General features: G+C 40.8%; 1 protein-coding gene across 1 annotated transcript in view; it reads left to right on the forward strand.

Annotated features, from left to right (window-relative positions):
* LOC148509090 (sialic acid-binding Ig-like lectin 12) overlaps positions 1-14,139 on the forward strand; it is a 60,291-nt gene extending 46,152 nt beyond the window's left edge. Inside the window, exons 7-9 of the mRNA XM_088443624.1 lie at positions 8,618-8,748; positions 10,846-10,920; positions 14,077-14,139. Of these exons, the coding sequence (XP_088299750.1) occupies positions 8,618-8,748; positions 10,846-10,920; positions 14,077-14,139 (269 nt within the window). The remainder of the gene's footprint in view (positions 1-8,617; positions 8,749-10,845; positions 10,921-14,076) is intronic.
* The last annotated feature ends 1,199 nt before the right edge of the window (positions 14,140-15,338 follow it).

Genomic DNA, 15,338 nt, shown 5'->3' on the forward strand with positions numbered 1-15,338 from the left:
CGCGCCATGCGATTAGACATTGCTCCATGCACCATGTTACACCATGCCACGCACTGCATTCGCACCATGCAATCCTATGGAGTCACGGGTGCGAATGCAGCGTGCTTACCCATTTGCGGATACGCGACTCACGCCTGATGCAAGAGGACACATCTGTCTGTAGGAGTGATGTTTTTTGCTTAGAACAATGTTTCCCAAACTCCGCCATCAGAGTCCAGGTTTTAAGGCTAACCTCACTTGCGTTCAGATGGTTAATTCAAATTGACTGAGGTACTAATTAAGTTACCTGTGCTCAAGCATGGATATCCTTAAAACCTGGACTATAATGGTGGAGTTTGGGAAACTCTGGCTTAGAGAGAGATTGCACGCACCAACATATGGAAACCGCTTCAGCTATTCTATTTTTTAATTTACATTTTTTTAGGATAAACTGTAGTTGTGACTTGGGCCCAAATATAATAGGCTCAGATTTTGGTGAGATAGCTGCTAGATTTAAAGACTTAAGGCAAAACCAGGTTATTTTTGCCTTAAAATTGCCACTTGAAATCAAGCAGCTGGACTAGCAAATCTGTAAAATTTTGGCCTTAGTTTCATGAATAATATCTGTATTCTTATGTTGCATCATATTGTGCATAAAGAATATGGAGCAACAGTTAAGTGTTATTTATCTTTGGTATTTGGGTCTTTACTGAATGTTACACACTCTAAGTGTATTCACTGGAATGAAAACAGTGGAGGCAGCCATTTTGTGTCCTAGACATATACAGTATATGGGACTACAGTAGCTTGTGCCACATGACTAAGAGGCCTATTCATCAACTCTAAAATAACGTTTTTAAGGACATTTTCCTTAAATAACGTTATTTTAGTACTAATGAAGCCACTTAGCAAGGAGATATCACTGATATCTCCTTACTAAGCTTCCCTGCGTTAATTTCCACACTCCCCATACATTAGTACATTAGTATGGGGATATGGAAATTATGGTATTCATTAAATTCCGAAAATTATGTATTTTTGGAATTTGATGGAGTTACTATTCGCCACTGTGAGGTGGCGAATAGCAGGACAGACTTACCTGCTTCCAGCTGTGCAGGTCCCCCGGAGTCTTCCTCTGGCGCTCTGGTGCGTCCTCTGGCTCCGTCTGCAATGCTGATATTGTGTTCTACCAGCAGAACACAATAAAGTTTAGAAAAAAAAAAAAAAAGTGTGCTGCTGGGAGACCACATGACAGACCAGCAGGACGGAGCCGGAGACGCTGCAGCGGGCAGGTAAGTGCGGGACGGGGGGAGGTGAGTGGAGGGGGGGTTGGGGGGGCACACACAAACCCACCGCAGCTGTAAGTTGTGCTGCGCATGCGCTGGGTTTGCAATTGTAACAGCACATGCGCAGCACGGATACCAGCTGCGGTAGGTTAGAGCAGGCAGGGAAAACTATCTATTTCCCGAAAAGCTGTCATCGCAAAAATGATAGATAGTTATGGGGAGGAGGAATGATGAATTCCTCCAGTAATTAGGTAGAACTCCATGCGAGCTCTACACCTAATTACCTCCCTCAATATTTTAGCTAAGTGATATATATAGTTTTAGGACATTCATAGGCTGTGCTCCTACTTATAATGCTTCAGCACATTAAATGAACTACATGTAATGCAATGTTTCTCTCTCCTTCCCCAGGTATCTACAGTGTAGGGTACTAACCTGTGTTACATTTCATTTCTTTTTCATAGAAAGAAAATGTGTCACACACCATCAAGCTGTAAGGTAAAAGTATGAACTATTGCAATGTACTATAGGTATTATGAGGTGATTCATACAGTATGGGATCAACAGTTGGCAAAGTTGGCTTATTGGCAGATAAACAATATATGCATTAGACCACTATAAAGATTATAGGAGATACAGCAACCATATATGCATGAAGTATTCTCATAACAATGGGTTGTGGTGTCACCAAGTTTGCAGAGGCTTCTTGTGCCATAAGGTGCCTGAATGCACCAGGAGGGAAAAGGATTGTAATCCTCATGGTTAGAGCTGTCTCACATTTTACTAACTTGTCTCCACAGTACTTCACGCTCTTCAGGCTTTAGATCCTTCCAGGGTCCACTTTCTCCCTACTATAATTAGTGAGACCACACACACCAAAATGAGAAACGCCACTTGGCAGGAAACTTCATTAGTAATGAATGATGAATAGCAAGTAGCTTAATGTCTGAAATTATGTAATGTAATTAAAATGTAAGATGATAATAAAATGTCTACAATGAGATTTAAAAAATACTAAAAGAATATTAATAGAACAATGACGTACAGGCAATATGATGGTGATGTAACATCTGCAGGGCCAGTGGTAACATTAGACAGCTTTAGGCATCTAGTACAGAATAAGGAAAAAGGAAACTTTCTGTGTGTGGCAGTGCACCAGGAGATTGTATATGATAATTTAAAAGGTAGTTAAAATTAAAATATCAAGATTAATAGATATACTGTATGTCAGTGGACCTATGAAAATTCTAGAGCAAAATATTTAAAAAAATATAGATATAGATTAAGTGAAAATATGTACTTACCTGCTGTAGTCAATAATTACAGAAGGAAAGCAGTAATTCCTGGTGGTAAATTTACTAAAGTGAGAGTTTTTAGAAGTGAGTTTTAGAAGAGATGTTGCCCAAACCAACCAATCACATTCTACTTAACATCTAACTAACACCTTCAAGAAGATGATAGCTAGAATCTGATTGGTTGCTATGGGCAACATCTTTTCAAAGGTCCCTACCAACCCACCAACTTGCTATGTGCGGGCACGTATGGACGATTATGATATCGTCCATCGGCCGTGCATGCAGGCCAACCTGCTCGATATCGAGCAGGTTACTATAGGGACCCGCAATCATTGATCGCAGGTCGCTATAGTCGTTGGTGGTGTGCTGGATGATCGATATCGATCATCCAGCACACCAAGGAGGGTGCAGGATGATAAGACAGCGATATCGTTATCGCTGTCTGATTGCTCCGTGTGTATGCACCGTAAAACTCATTTCTAAAAACTCTCACTTTAGTAAATTTACCCCCTGTTCTGCTTCCTTATTCAATAAATTATTGATTTCCTGGATATATGTTTCTTCTCTCTAAGTGGTCTATGTACTAATAATCACAGAACTGCTGCGATCAAAAAGTATCCTTATCGCAAAGGAATAATTTCACTTTTAAGGAAAGTATCCTCGCAATGTAAAAAGCATGAACTAGCATGGACAGCAGTTGCGGTAACCACTGTCCCTACGAGTTATAACCCCGGCAAATTGTAAAAGTCTTTCACAGAAGTGAAAGATTTCTCCTGTGGAAGCTGACACTGCTCATGTGCACAGTGTCAGCTTCTGGAGGCTGCAAGAGAGAAATCGAAAGATCTCTCAACTGCACATGGAGGCTCCATAGGCTTAAAGCAGTTTGTATCATCTGAAAATGATGTAACCTACCAGGGCCAAACTCAGATATCTTTGCTTCATGGAGTTTGGTACATAGGGGTTAGATCGTTGTCCGCATTGACAATATTGGGGACTGTGATCTGAAGTGCTAATTAGCACACTGTCGAAGATTTCTGTCAGATCTCCAGAATTGTGATATTAGTACATAGCTACAATACATAATTTTGCAGAAAAGGCAGTTTCTGCATAATTCTATGCATTGTACCTTTGTACTAATGGCACAATGCAGGAGTTTTTCACAGAGCCTTACGTTCAGCATCAGTACAGTTCCCAAACCATATGGTAATCCCATAGGTCAGGACACAATACTGTGATAAAAAATCAATTCACTCACACAGGCCGATCTTAATCGGCTTAAGAAAAAGAGATGTTGCTGCAACTTTTATGCCAAACAAATGCGTATAAAATGCCCAGTTTCCATGTAATATTGGAAGAGAATCAGATTTTGCACCATTCTGCAAACAACAGGGGAATGTACAGAAAACAAACCAAAAGTCACTGGGTGGGCAGGGGGGAGAGCACTCATGAGGATCCGACAAAAGAGTCTGAGGAAGGGCAACTAAGCTAGGCTGGGCAGCCTGAGGGCAGGTGGGGATGGAAACTGAAAGTAGTTGAACTCTGGAGAGTCACCATACTGGCACTGACATGGAGCCAGTTGCCTGGTGCAAGCTTTACATCCCTTAGCCTGGCTCATGGGCTGCATGGCATCAAATGAGGTTGACACCTCCAGGGAAAAGTGATGGACCCAGGCATGGTCACAGACAGGGTACCAAGGCCCAAAACTGATGATCATGAGTGAGGGGATGTGTAGCACCCATACACTGCTGAGACAAGAGGAACATGATGAGTAGGCACTGGACCAGCCTGAACCTGTGCTGGCACATCAGTCATGGCTGCAGGCTGAGAAGAGGGCACAACACTGCAGGTTGGACTTTTATCTGCCCTAGGGCTATTAGACCCCTTTGTTATCTTATTATTTCAGTGCACATTAGTGTTCCAACGGACATAATTCTGCTGTTTAGATCTCTTATAGTTGTAGTTTACTTCGAACAAATAACAGGAAATTGAATCCGCACTAGAAGGACTAATCATAGAGAGCCTTAGGCTATGCAGGTAAGCCAATATTAGGCACAGAGATATTTATATCAGGGGACCAAATACATTCATTACAAATACAGAAAACCTGCGCCAATTTCCAGTACCTGGGTCAGAATAAACAAGATTCATGCAAGGAAGAGAGAAAGCAGACACTTTTTGGGGGGGCACTCTTATAGGTTTGAATAATTTACCTAAAATATAACTTTTATTGGTATATTTTTTAAAATAAATGAGTCAAGTAAATTTTAAAAATAAAATTATTAAAAAAATATTTTTGTGATACGCACAATTAGGGTATACATGTGGTTTCCAATCAGTAGTAATTAACAGATAAAAATATTACATCAGACAGGGATCCACAATTACCTCTTTTCGTAAATAAGCGTTTTTCTATGGAAAAAGTGAGTTTCCCGATTATACCACACCTAGTGATCATCAAATATTTAGGTAGGTCATGCAAACATAAGCAAATTCAGATTCCGTATCAGTACACCCACATATAATTAATTTAGCATTTATCTCAGGAGAGATCTTCAATAATCATTTGAAAGCAGCACCATTAAGTATTGCAATTCACAACATAAGCTAAATGAGCAGGTGTGGCTTTCATCATTTCTCCGAAGTAAGCACATAACAATCGTACAGTGACAACAAGGTAAATGTATTTGCTGAGGTACTGCAGCTTTCTCTGATCCTTAGTTGTTACATGTAACACATTTACTGACATAATGATACATAACCCTTGCAAAGCTGTATTTGAAAATTCAATCCTGTTTGTAGCATAGAGAAAGTTACTGAAATCATTATGAAGTCAACATATCAATTAAGCATCAGTTGGATAACTTCAATCCTCTGGTCACTTCCAGCGCATATATCAGGTTGCAAACAGAAATGTTATTGTGCATCAATTAAATATGTGTTGTCCTCGGAATGGGATTGAAATGCCGGCGGATGTTCAGCCACCGGTTCAAATCCAGACAGAAAATGCCCGATGTACTAGATCCTGACTGAGGTAAGTAACCCCTCTAACCCTAACCCTCTACCCCCAACCCTATCCATCCGTTAGTGGTGCCTAACCCTAACCTCCCCCCATTGGTTCCTAAACCTAACCCCCCTCCCCACACCCTACACCTTACCCTCCCAGGGGGGTGCCTAACCCTAAGCTCCCCCCTAGTACCTAACCCCCTTTCCCCTAGCCTAACCCTAACTTTCCCCCCCATGTCCCTAAAACTACCCCCCCACCATCCACAGGCTAAGTGAATACTTATCCGGCAGGAGGACGATGGGTCCGGCGTCCTCTCGGCATTCCGACGTCGGGATTAACATAGGTGTCTGCATTTTGACACCTATGTTAAATCCCTTGCTGGGATTTCACAGTCAGGATTGAGACTGGCAGCCATGCGTCTGCCGAACTCATAACTCTATCCAGTATCAGCTCTGGTCGCTGCTACCAGCACATGAATATATCAAACCACTGTGTAGCATTTAAAGAAAAGGAAATAGACACTTATACAACTCAGGGCATCGGATCATGTATCAGCATACCGATATCATAGTGACATAGCGGCACATGCCGGCGGATCCCTGATGAGAGAGGCTCTAGAAGGTCTCGGTTCTTGTGTTAAATAATACCAGTGCTCATTTAGTGGGTGTAGTGTCATAAAAAATGCATATTACCGTCTGATGAGAGGATCACGGTGTCTGCAGGGCTGATTCCCATACCAGCGAGTACCGGATAAGGTAAATAAAAAGACAAACATTTTGCCTGGTCGGCCTGCTCACTTCCTCACCAGCCTGAGGGCAGGTGGGGAGGAAAACTGAAAGTAGTTGAACACTGGAGAATCAACAAACTGGCACTGGCATGGAGCCACTAGCCTAGTGCAAGTTTGACATCACATTACCTGGCTCAAGGGCTGCATGGCAACAGATGAGGTTGACACCTCATGAGAGAAGGCAAGGACCCAGGCATGGTCACAGACAGGGTACCAAGGCCCAAAACTGATGATCATCAGGGAGGGGATGATAAGCACCCATACACTGCTGAGACAAGAGGAACGTGTAGGCACTGTACCAGCCAGAGCCTATGCTGGCACATCAGTCATGGCTGCAGGCTTAGAAGAGGGCACAACATTTCAGGTTGAACGTTTATCTGCCCTATGGCTAATAGAGCCCTTTGTTATCTTATTATTTCAATGCACATTATTGTTCCCATGGACATAATTCTATTTAGATCTCCTATACTTGTAGTTTACTCTAATTTAGGGTTGGTTGTAGTGCATGGAAGTGAGATGTGTTTTTTTTAACATTCCTTATATTTAATACATTTTATTTTATTTTTTTAAAACACATTATTATATTTACATAAGTATATACCCTAAGTAAGTCTGCATAGATCATGAGATCATTACAAATGTTTATTAATTGTTATAATTCCCATTTGTGTGTTCTAAACACACAAAACTAAAACTGAATATTGTATTTTTTATTTTATAATGAGAGCTACTTTAAGGTTCCTCATACACAGTAGCTCACACTCCTGTCATTAAACCTCTAAGTAGCACATCCTTCATGTACTAGATAATATGCCAATGATCATTTCCTACAGTGATAATATGGTATGAAACACTGGGCCTGATTCAGACCCGGTCGCAAGCACTGAGTGCTCGCAACCGGTTTGATGGTGGGCGACAGCGCATGCGCACGACAGAGCCGGCTCCGTCGTGCACATGCGCGAGACCCGGCTAGCGACGGGCAATCCGTCGCTCCGGGTCTCACACCAAAGGGGGCGAGCTGTTGATGTTGAGTTACAGCTCGCTACCTTTGGTGGGCGGGCCGGGGGGGTGGCTGACCAAACAGAGGCATTCCCATGAGAACACCTACCATTTGGGGGCAGCCCCACTGACATCACAAGTGATGTCAGTGGAGAGCTTCTAGCTCTGTTAGAGCCGAAAGCTCTCTGGGGCTTGCGATGAACGAGACCCTACCACAAGGGTCTCATCGCAAGCCCGATGATCGCGATGGTCTTGACCATCGCGACTATCATCATGGCCGCTCGCTATAGCTGTGGGTGGTCACCCACATCTATGCGAGTTGCCAAGAGGCCGTTCCAAAAAAAAAAAGCCCGGCCCTGTTTCAGAATGAGCACTCTGTCAGAGCAAGCGGCTCTGAATCAGGCCCTCTGTTCCCTGGCCTTCTCTGTGGCTGCCACATCTATACAGTACACTGTAATTTTTTTCTTAACTATTTAATTGTGTCTCGTCAGCCATACATTTATGGTGAGTGGGTGTAAATTTTCTGCTCTTCTCCCCTAAATTTAATCTTTCTGTTATGTGAGATAATGGGCAAATGCAGAGTAGGCACAAGGCCTATTTGTGAACATATCTTGTGTGTGTTTGCACTGTGCATTCTCTGGAACCAAGTGTATACATGTACTGGTGATGCTCAGTCATAGGGATTCCAATAGCATCTCCCCTTGTGACTGAGGAAGTGTTACTGGTCTGTAACAGGACAATCTCACATAGGCAAAGTTCACTGAGCTCATGTTGTAGAACTGCAACAGAGTTTGGCATAAACATAATTACACCTGCTACCTGAAGACATATCATTAGCCTAATTGCATACCAAGTGTGCCGATGGGTGCTGGCAGAGCCGTAACTAGACTTTTTGGTGCCCTGTGCCACAAAGAGCATTGGTTCCCCCATATTTTTCAAACAGGGAAATAATGCACCCAAAAAAAGGAAAACGGCTTCATGGGTGAGGGCCAGGGAAGAGATAGGGGAGGCCAGGAGATGCTGAGGATAAAATAAGAGGAAGCTACAAGTGAGAATGATAATAAACAGAAATTGACAGCCCCAAACAGCGCCCCCTGTCCTGCAGTGCCCTGTGTCATGGCACAGGTTGCACTACCCCAGTTACGGCCCTGGGTGCTGGTACACCACAAGATGTGTTCATCTCTGCAGTCAGGTGAATGCATACATTTAGTTCTGTGCATGTAGTGTGCGCAATTGGTTTTCAATTTAAATTTTTGCATTGTTTTAGTTCACTTATTATTTCCCATAATTCTAAAATTCTTGTTTTCACATGAACTTTACAAGACTGCAGAACACCAAGAACCCACATACACTGATCTCCAGAAAAGAGAGGCTGCAGATACGTATGATACTTTAAAGGTAATAATGTGATTAGATGTGAATATATATGGAAGTTTGCTTGTCAGTTTTTTAGACCTAATGGTCTACTAAGCCTAAGCTAAAAGACATACTAATACTATGTATCTCTGCAGTCCAGACTTCATGCTGCTAATCCATTTGGAGAACGTGAGCGATAAAATAGGACGGCAGGCATTCAGCAGTCAGGATACAAAAAGGAGAGGCTCTCTCAGTCTATATATATAAAATAAAATGTCCTGACTGACTCACTGACTCATCAATGCCCAGTCCAAACCCCTGGACCTAGAAAAATGGAAATCGGGGAGTATATTCATTCCATGACGAAGGTGCCCACTAAGCAGGGATATTTTGACATTTGATTCCTAAGGGGGGTAAAAAGGGCTAAAATGTTTCCTCCCCCTGTGCAATGTCCTGACTGACTAATCCTGCCTACAGCACAGTTCAATATTCAATCACCAACTGTCACCCCAAGTGCTGGCAAACATCCCTGCCAGTTGGTGTGGCTCCTTTGTTTGAATAGTGAGGGAAGGGAATGTGTTACTAAAGAGGTGAGAGAGGAAAATGTGTTACAACAGCAGTAAGAAGGGAATGTGTTAATAAAGAGGTGAGAGAGGAATTTGTGTTACAACAGCAGTAAGAAGGGAATGTGTTACTATAGAGGTGAGGGAAGTGAATGTTTTACTACACAGGTGAGGGATTTAAATGTTTTACTACACTGGTGAGGAAGGGGAATGTCAAATGTGTTACAATGATGTGAAGGAAGGGAATGTTTTACAACACAGACAAAGGAGGTGAAAGTGCTACTACATGGTTGAGCAGGGGTAATGTGTTACTTAAGAGAAGAGGGAAGGAAATGTGTTACTACAGGGGTGAGGGAGTGTAATGTGTTACTGGAGTGGTGAGATGGAAATTTAAATAGTATATCTAAGGTCTTTCCAGGTGAAACCAGTTACATCAGCTAGTGTAAAATATAGTAGTAACTCCACTTTATGGTTGCTAAGCCCCCACTTAGATGCGATGCTGTAAGTAAACAAGAGTTGAGTATAGAGACAGTTTGGAGATAATAGCTCAGACAAAGATTGTTGAACAACACAGAATATACAGGCACCAAAAGCGATGCCAAACTTAACAAACATTTAAAACATTAAGGAGATATTTATAAAAGCTATAAGAGAGATAAATTGTGAGAGATAAAGTATCAACCAATTAGCTCTTAACTGACATTTTTCAAAGACAGCCTGTAAAATGTAAGTAAGAAGCTGATTGGATAGTACTTCATTTCTCACAGTAAAATCTCTCTCCAAGCTTTAATAAATACCAACCTTTATACATGAATTCTAACTAAAATTGGAAATAAATCAAACAGCATAATCAATCAGTATTGCTGAATGATCTCCTTTTTTGCTTAGATCTTGCTATTCATGACCAACTGAGAGCTACGGAAGAATAAAAAAACAAACATTTTATATGGTTTAATTTAGATGCCACTAGATTGGCAGGTAACAGGTCATTATATCTTCTCATGTTAGCTGGCTTACCACTGATATCCAATGCAGCTGATACCGGAATAAAGTCTATTCTCATATTCTTGGGTAGTCCAGCTGAACAGGTATAGAAATCTCCAGGTCATTGTCTCCTATGGTCCCAAACAGGAAAATTATCACCTATGCTTCCATCACCAAGTTTTTATAGCTCCCAGTGAGCTTGATAAACAAATGTATCCAATTACCTGATCTATTATACATGCAAATGTGTTAGAAGAGGTACTGTCCACTAAACATAAATAAGGCATTAATAAAACAATGGTTGGGCACAGTCAGTATCTAAGTGACATAGAATGTTACCAATGAGCAATACCATCATCATGACAAACAATGGGAAATTATGATGATGTCTTGTAGCAAACCAAGTTTATGAAAGTGGGTGGTCACAAAATGCCATGCACCCATCTCTGCCTAAAATTTAATATGCTAATTTATTTTATTCAGTCAGAGAGCATATATGGTTGATTTGTGTTACATTTTTTAAATTTTATAATAGAAATATTGTACATAATTTTTACATTTAAATTTCTTTCTTTTATATACATTTACAAAGACTGCAGAACTCCAAGAATCCACATACACTGACCTATTGAAAAGAGATGCTACAGATATGTATGATACTTTAAAGGTAATAATGTGATTAGATAAATTATTGACACACTGTCAGATCTGTCCCATGTGCTATGTTATTCCACACAAAACATTCATCCACAATAGGAACGTGTAGTATGGGTCAAATCTGGTGCCCATGGCCATAAACTTCAGCTTGAATGTACAATTCCTCCTCAAAAAGATTTGTATTATAAACTGAAAACACTCAATTATAAACTCCATGCTTCCTTATATAAAGAAAAGTGTGTTGCTTCTATACCCTATTCATGTGATATCAGTGGAAACCTATCAGACCATTGGTGGTCTGCTCATTGCGAGCAGGCTGCTGTTCCAGACTCTGCATGTGAGATTCAGTACCACTAGGGCAGTGCTGCTTGGAATAGTTTTGGCATCTGCACAGAGGCTTGTTATTGGAATGCAAAAGGCAGAACTTGAGGTGCCTGCAAAGTGGAGCAGGTTCAGACCAACACTAATTGGGAATCACTTTGGCAGTATTTAACCACTTTTCTGGCATGGTCACATTTTTCCTATCACATCAGGCTGTGTGTTATCTGATTTGGTTGCAATAAGTCGACTAGTCAGATAAACAATGTGGGCAGCTGCAGGAAGAGAATTTTCCAGTGGGTGCTGCTTTCAGATGGACCTTCCAGTCCCTCTGCTTGCCTGCACCCTACCCTGGTGTCTGCTGTGCTGCAGATCGCTGCTGATCAGTTAACACAGCACAGCATGACCCAGAGGCTGCAGAATTTAGCAGCCGCTGAAAAAAAGTAAATCCCACCCCCTCACCCCCTAAAGTGTAGCTGGTGCCTGAAGCCACTGTAAAAAGGAAAGTTGTGATGGTCATGATGTTTCCATTATTCTTGATGTTCCAATGGTGGAGATCCAATGTTTTAAAAAACTATTTTTTACAAATATTAAAAATATATATTTTTTTTTAATTACATCATTTGAATAAGTTAAAATAGACGTTCTTCACTTAATTCACTCATAAAAAAACCCGACAATTTCTGAGCAGTTTCTAGAAACATAAAATCATCAGTTAAGTGGTTAAGAACACGTCACCTAATGTTATTTGTTTTGTGATTGGTCTAAAAAACAGATTCTGACCTCCTGCCTTTGTGCCCCTTATATACTGGATATCTCTGCTACCTGAACTTGGAACCAGACTTTGACCTGTTGCTGCCTTGCCCCTTTTATATTTGATATATGTGCTGCCAGACCCTGGAACTGGAATTTGGCATGCTTTTGCCTTGCCTTTAGGCAATCTGGAGGATACGATAGAACTAGAGAGACAGAATAGCAATAATGAAAGTAAGTCCTGAAGACACTACAAATTTGGTAATCAGATAAACAGTTCTCAGAATCCAAATTAAAACTGGGTAGTAGATAGTTAGTCCCTGTTGGGATACGGACTAGATTAAATGATGATTTCTTTTAAAAAGATGACCATGCTCAGATTTTCCTTCTATATATCCTATTGTAGAGGAAAATTGGATTTTATATCTTTTATCTCCTACCGATTATTGCATCTGCCATTTACCTCTGTAGGTTCACTACTGTACTTCCCATATTTATTGCTGAAGTCAACTACAAGAGGAAAGATGGTGGTCATACAGTATGGTCAGGGAAGCCAATAGTCATTACACAATAGATAAAAAAATGCCAGAGAAGAACAGTTGTCTTGGAGAATCCAGGAGGCTTGGCCAGTGGGCAGGAGCAGATGTTTCTATACAGTTATTGAGACACAAGGGCAGAATGGCAAATTAGGCAAATTCAAGAGGTACAATCAATGGGCAAGATCAGGGTCTGGGTCATGTAAAACAATACACAAGCGAGCAGCAGACATGAGGAATATGGTCAATGCAGTAGCTTACGTAATAATCAAACACCATGGGACAGGGCAGATTTTCTTAAATAGTTTGTGAGCATAACAGACAAAGGTGATAAAATCCTGGAGAGGAGCATGTACATCATTCGGCAGATTGTCCCATTGACATTTGAACGTAAGTACATTTTGCTGCTATTGTAGGGAAAAGCAGCCGCAGAAGTGTTCAACTCATATTTAGCCCGATATGTGTAGTAAATGAATCCAATATATAAAAAGAGAATTATCTGATCCTTTTAAATGATTTATTGCATTTAAAACCTATTTAAAAAAAATTGAATCAGCGCATATAAAGTGTAAAATCAATTGTATTATTTTATGGAGTAGCCAGTTCTTCTGCCAGATCCCATATTACTAAAACAGTATAATACAGGTCTTTATAGGAGTCACTTGACACCTCTTTGTAGCTGTCATACTCTTACTGATTTGTTTCAGACAATAAGATCTCATCAGCAGAGCGCTGACGCATTTCAACTTGAATGAAGTCTTTAGATAAACATAATCAACCACTTGGTTGCACTATCTCTATACATGAAACAGGCCGTGATCAGGGCCAGCACCACCATTAGCTTTAGGCAGCTGCCTAGGGACACTGGCCCCTGGAGGGCTCTGCTCTGTTGTGTTACTGAGTAGTGACAGACCCCCTGCCGCAGCACTTATAAAGCCAGGCTATGGCCACAGCACTTTTAAAGTTAGGCTATGGCACTTGTAAAGCCAGTAGTGACAGACCCCCTGTCACTACTGTGTACAGTCTGAGCAGCTGCGTGGCCCCTGTGTACAGTCTGAGCAGCTGCGTGGCCCCTGTGTACAGTCTGAGCAGCTGCGTGGCCCCTGTGTACAGTCTGAGCGGAAGCCACGACACTTGTAAAGCCAGCTGCGGCCCAGAGATTGGGAGCCCACAGTTCTAGACTGCATCAAGTAAATTGTCACACTTTACAGTATGTGACACCAGTGGCAATGTGTATAGCAATCCATTGATCTTGATGTATTGCAACATTAGCTTTTGTAAAATTACTATATATTACTATTTTTATAGTATTGTATAGTGTTTTATATTGTTGTATGCTCATATTTAATTCAATTATCTTTAATAAATTATATTTCCATTATTTTATGAATAATATATATATTTGTTAATTGACAAAACTTAAATAAAATATCTATCTATCTATCTATCTATCTATCTATCTATCTATCTATCTATCTATCTATCTATCGACCTGTATCTACATATACACACATGATTCTGCGAAGCATAAATCAATTTGTCTTTGCTTCCTTTTACAGACTAACAGAGTAGATGATGAAACTGCAATGTCAGACTATGTGAATATACAGAAGACGATCTGAATTTTCCCAACACATTTGCATTGATCTAAGTTGTGTTAAACAAAATAAAACAATTAGCCAATGTGTGCAGTCATTTTCTAAATGCTCTCATGTTTACTAGAAGATCTGTAAGTTTTGTCAAGTTCCTATACAGCGTGCATTTTTACCTCACCATGTAGCTTTTAACTTTGCAACAGGCTACATACACTGATGTCACAATATAAATGTTATATAAATATGCTATTTTCATTCTTGCCTACTATCCCGGAACATCTGGGAGGCTCCCGAAGCTCGAGTGAAGTGGGCATTCCGGGGCGGCCAATCTCACAATTCATAATGAATCACGTCTTTGTCACAATGCCTGTACTTACTGCATTTTTTAGTTGGGGGCAGGGCCACGGTGATGCATCTGTTCTCCAAACCATATTGTAGTGAAAGTCATATCCAGATCAGAAAATAAAAAAGTGCACTAACATCTAAATAAACTCTACAAATCTGCTTAAAGAAACTTCGAAGTTCCGTTTCTGCCTCTAGAAGGAGGTCGGGATCCCTCCTCCTCCTCAGGACCCCTCTGTTTCCATGTGTGAACTAAGTTCACCTATGGGCAGTTCCATTGCCTGTCATTGTAAACTTTCACTGCTATTAATTAGCATTGGAAGTGGCAATGCTAGGCATCAGGGATTGTCCCTGAAACCGAGCAATACTAGTAATTGCTCTGGCATCTGCTGCCACAATTCACAGTAAGTTGCATAATTAATTAACAGGGCCCATCAGCTTTTAACAATGAATAGACCCCTAAAAGTGTGTGTTGCTGTTTCCATGCAAATAGGTGGGGAGTTGGAATGTAAGTAATGTTGTTACTTTATTTGTAACACTCTTAATTTTAGCATGGGAGAGTTGCCGGTGATACTAGTGAAGGTGGCAGTAAGCTAAGTATAGATATAGATAGTAAGTATTGCATCCTCATTATCAACATTTTTAAATGTCATGAGTGTTGTCCATTAAAGATCAATTTAACCCTGAAATTCCAAGCAAGAAAATCCAGCAAATCATTTTGAGATGTAAGTCTGTGATGGATAAAGCACACTAGTGACTACAGTGGTGGCCTACCGTAATTTGTTCTCCCTCACTGGTATGGCCAACTGGAGAAGTATCCACACCAGTTATTTCTATGCCTAAATTGAAAACAAAGGAGAAATATGAGGATACACACAACCGGA

The sequence above is a fragment of the Taudactylus pleione genome, unplaced genomic scaffold (genome assembly GCF_031769625.1).
Source record: "Taudactylus pleione unplaced genomic scaffold, aTauple2 ptg000332l, whole genome shotgun sequence".
Lineage (NCBI taxonomy): Eukaryota > Metazoa > Chordata > Amphibia > Anura > Myobatrachidae > Taudactylus > Taudactylus pleione.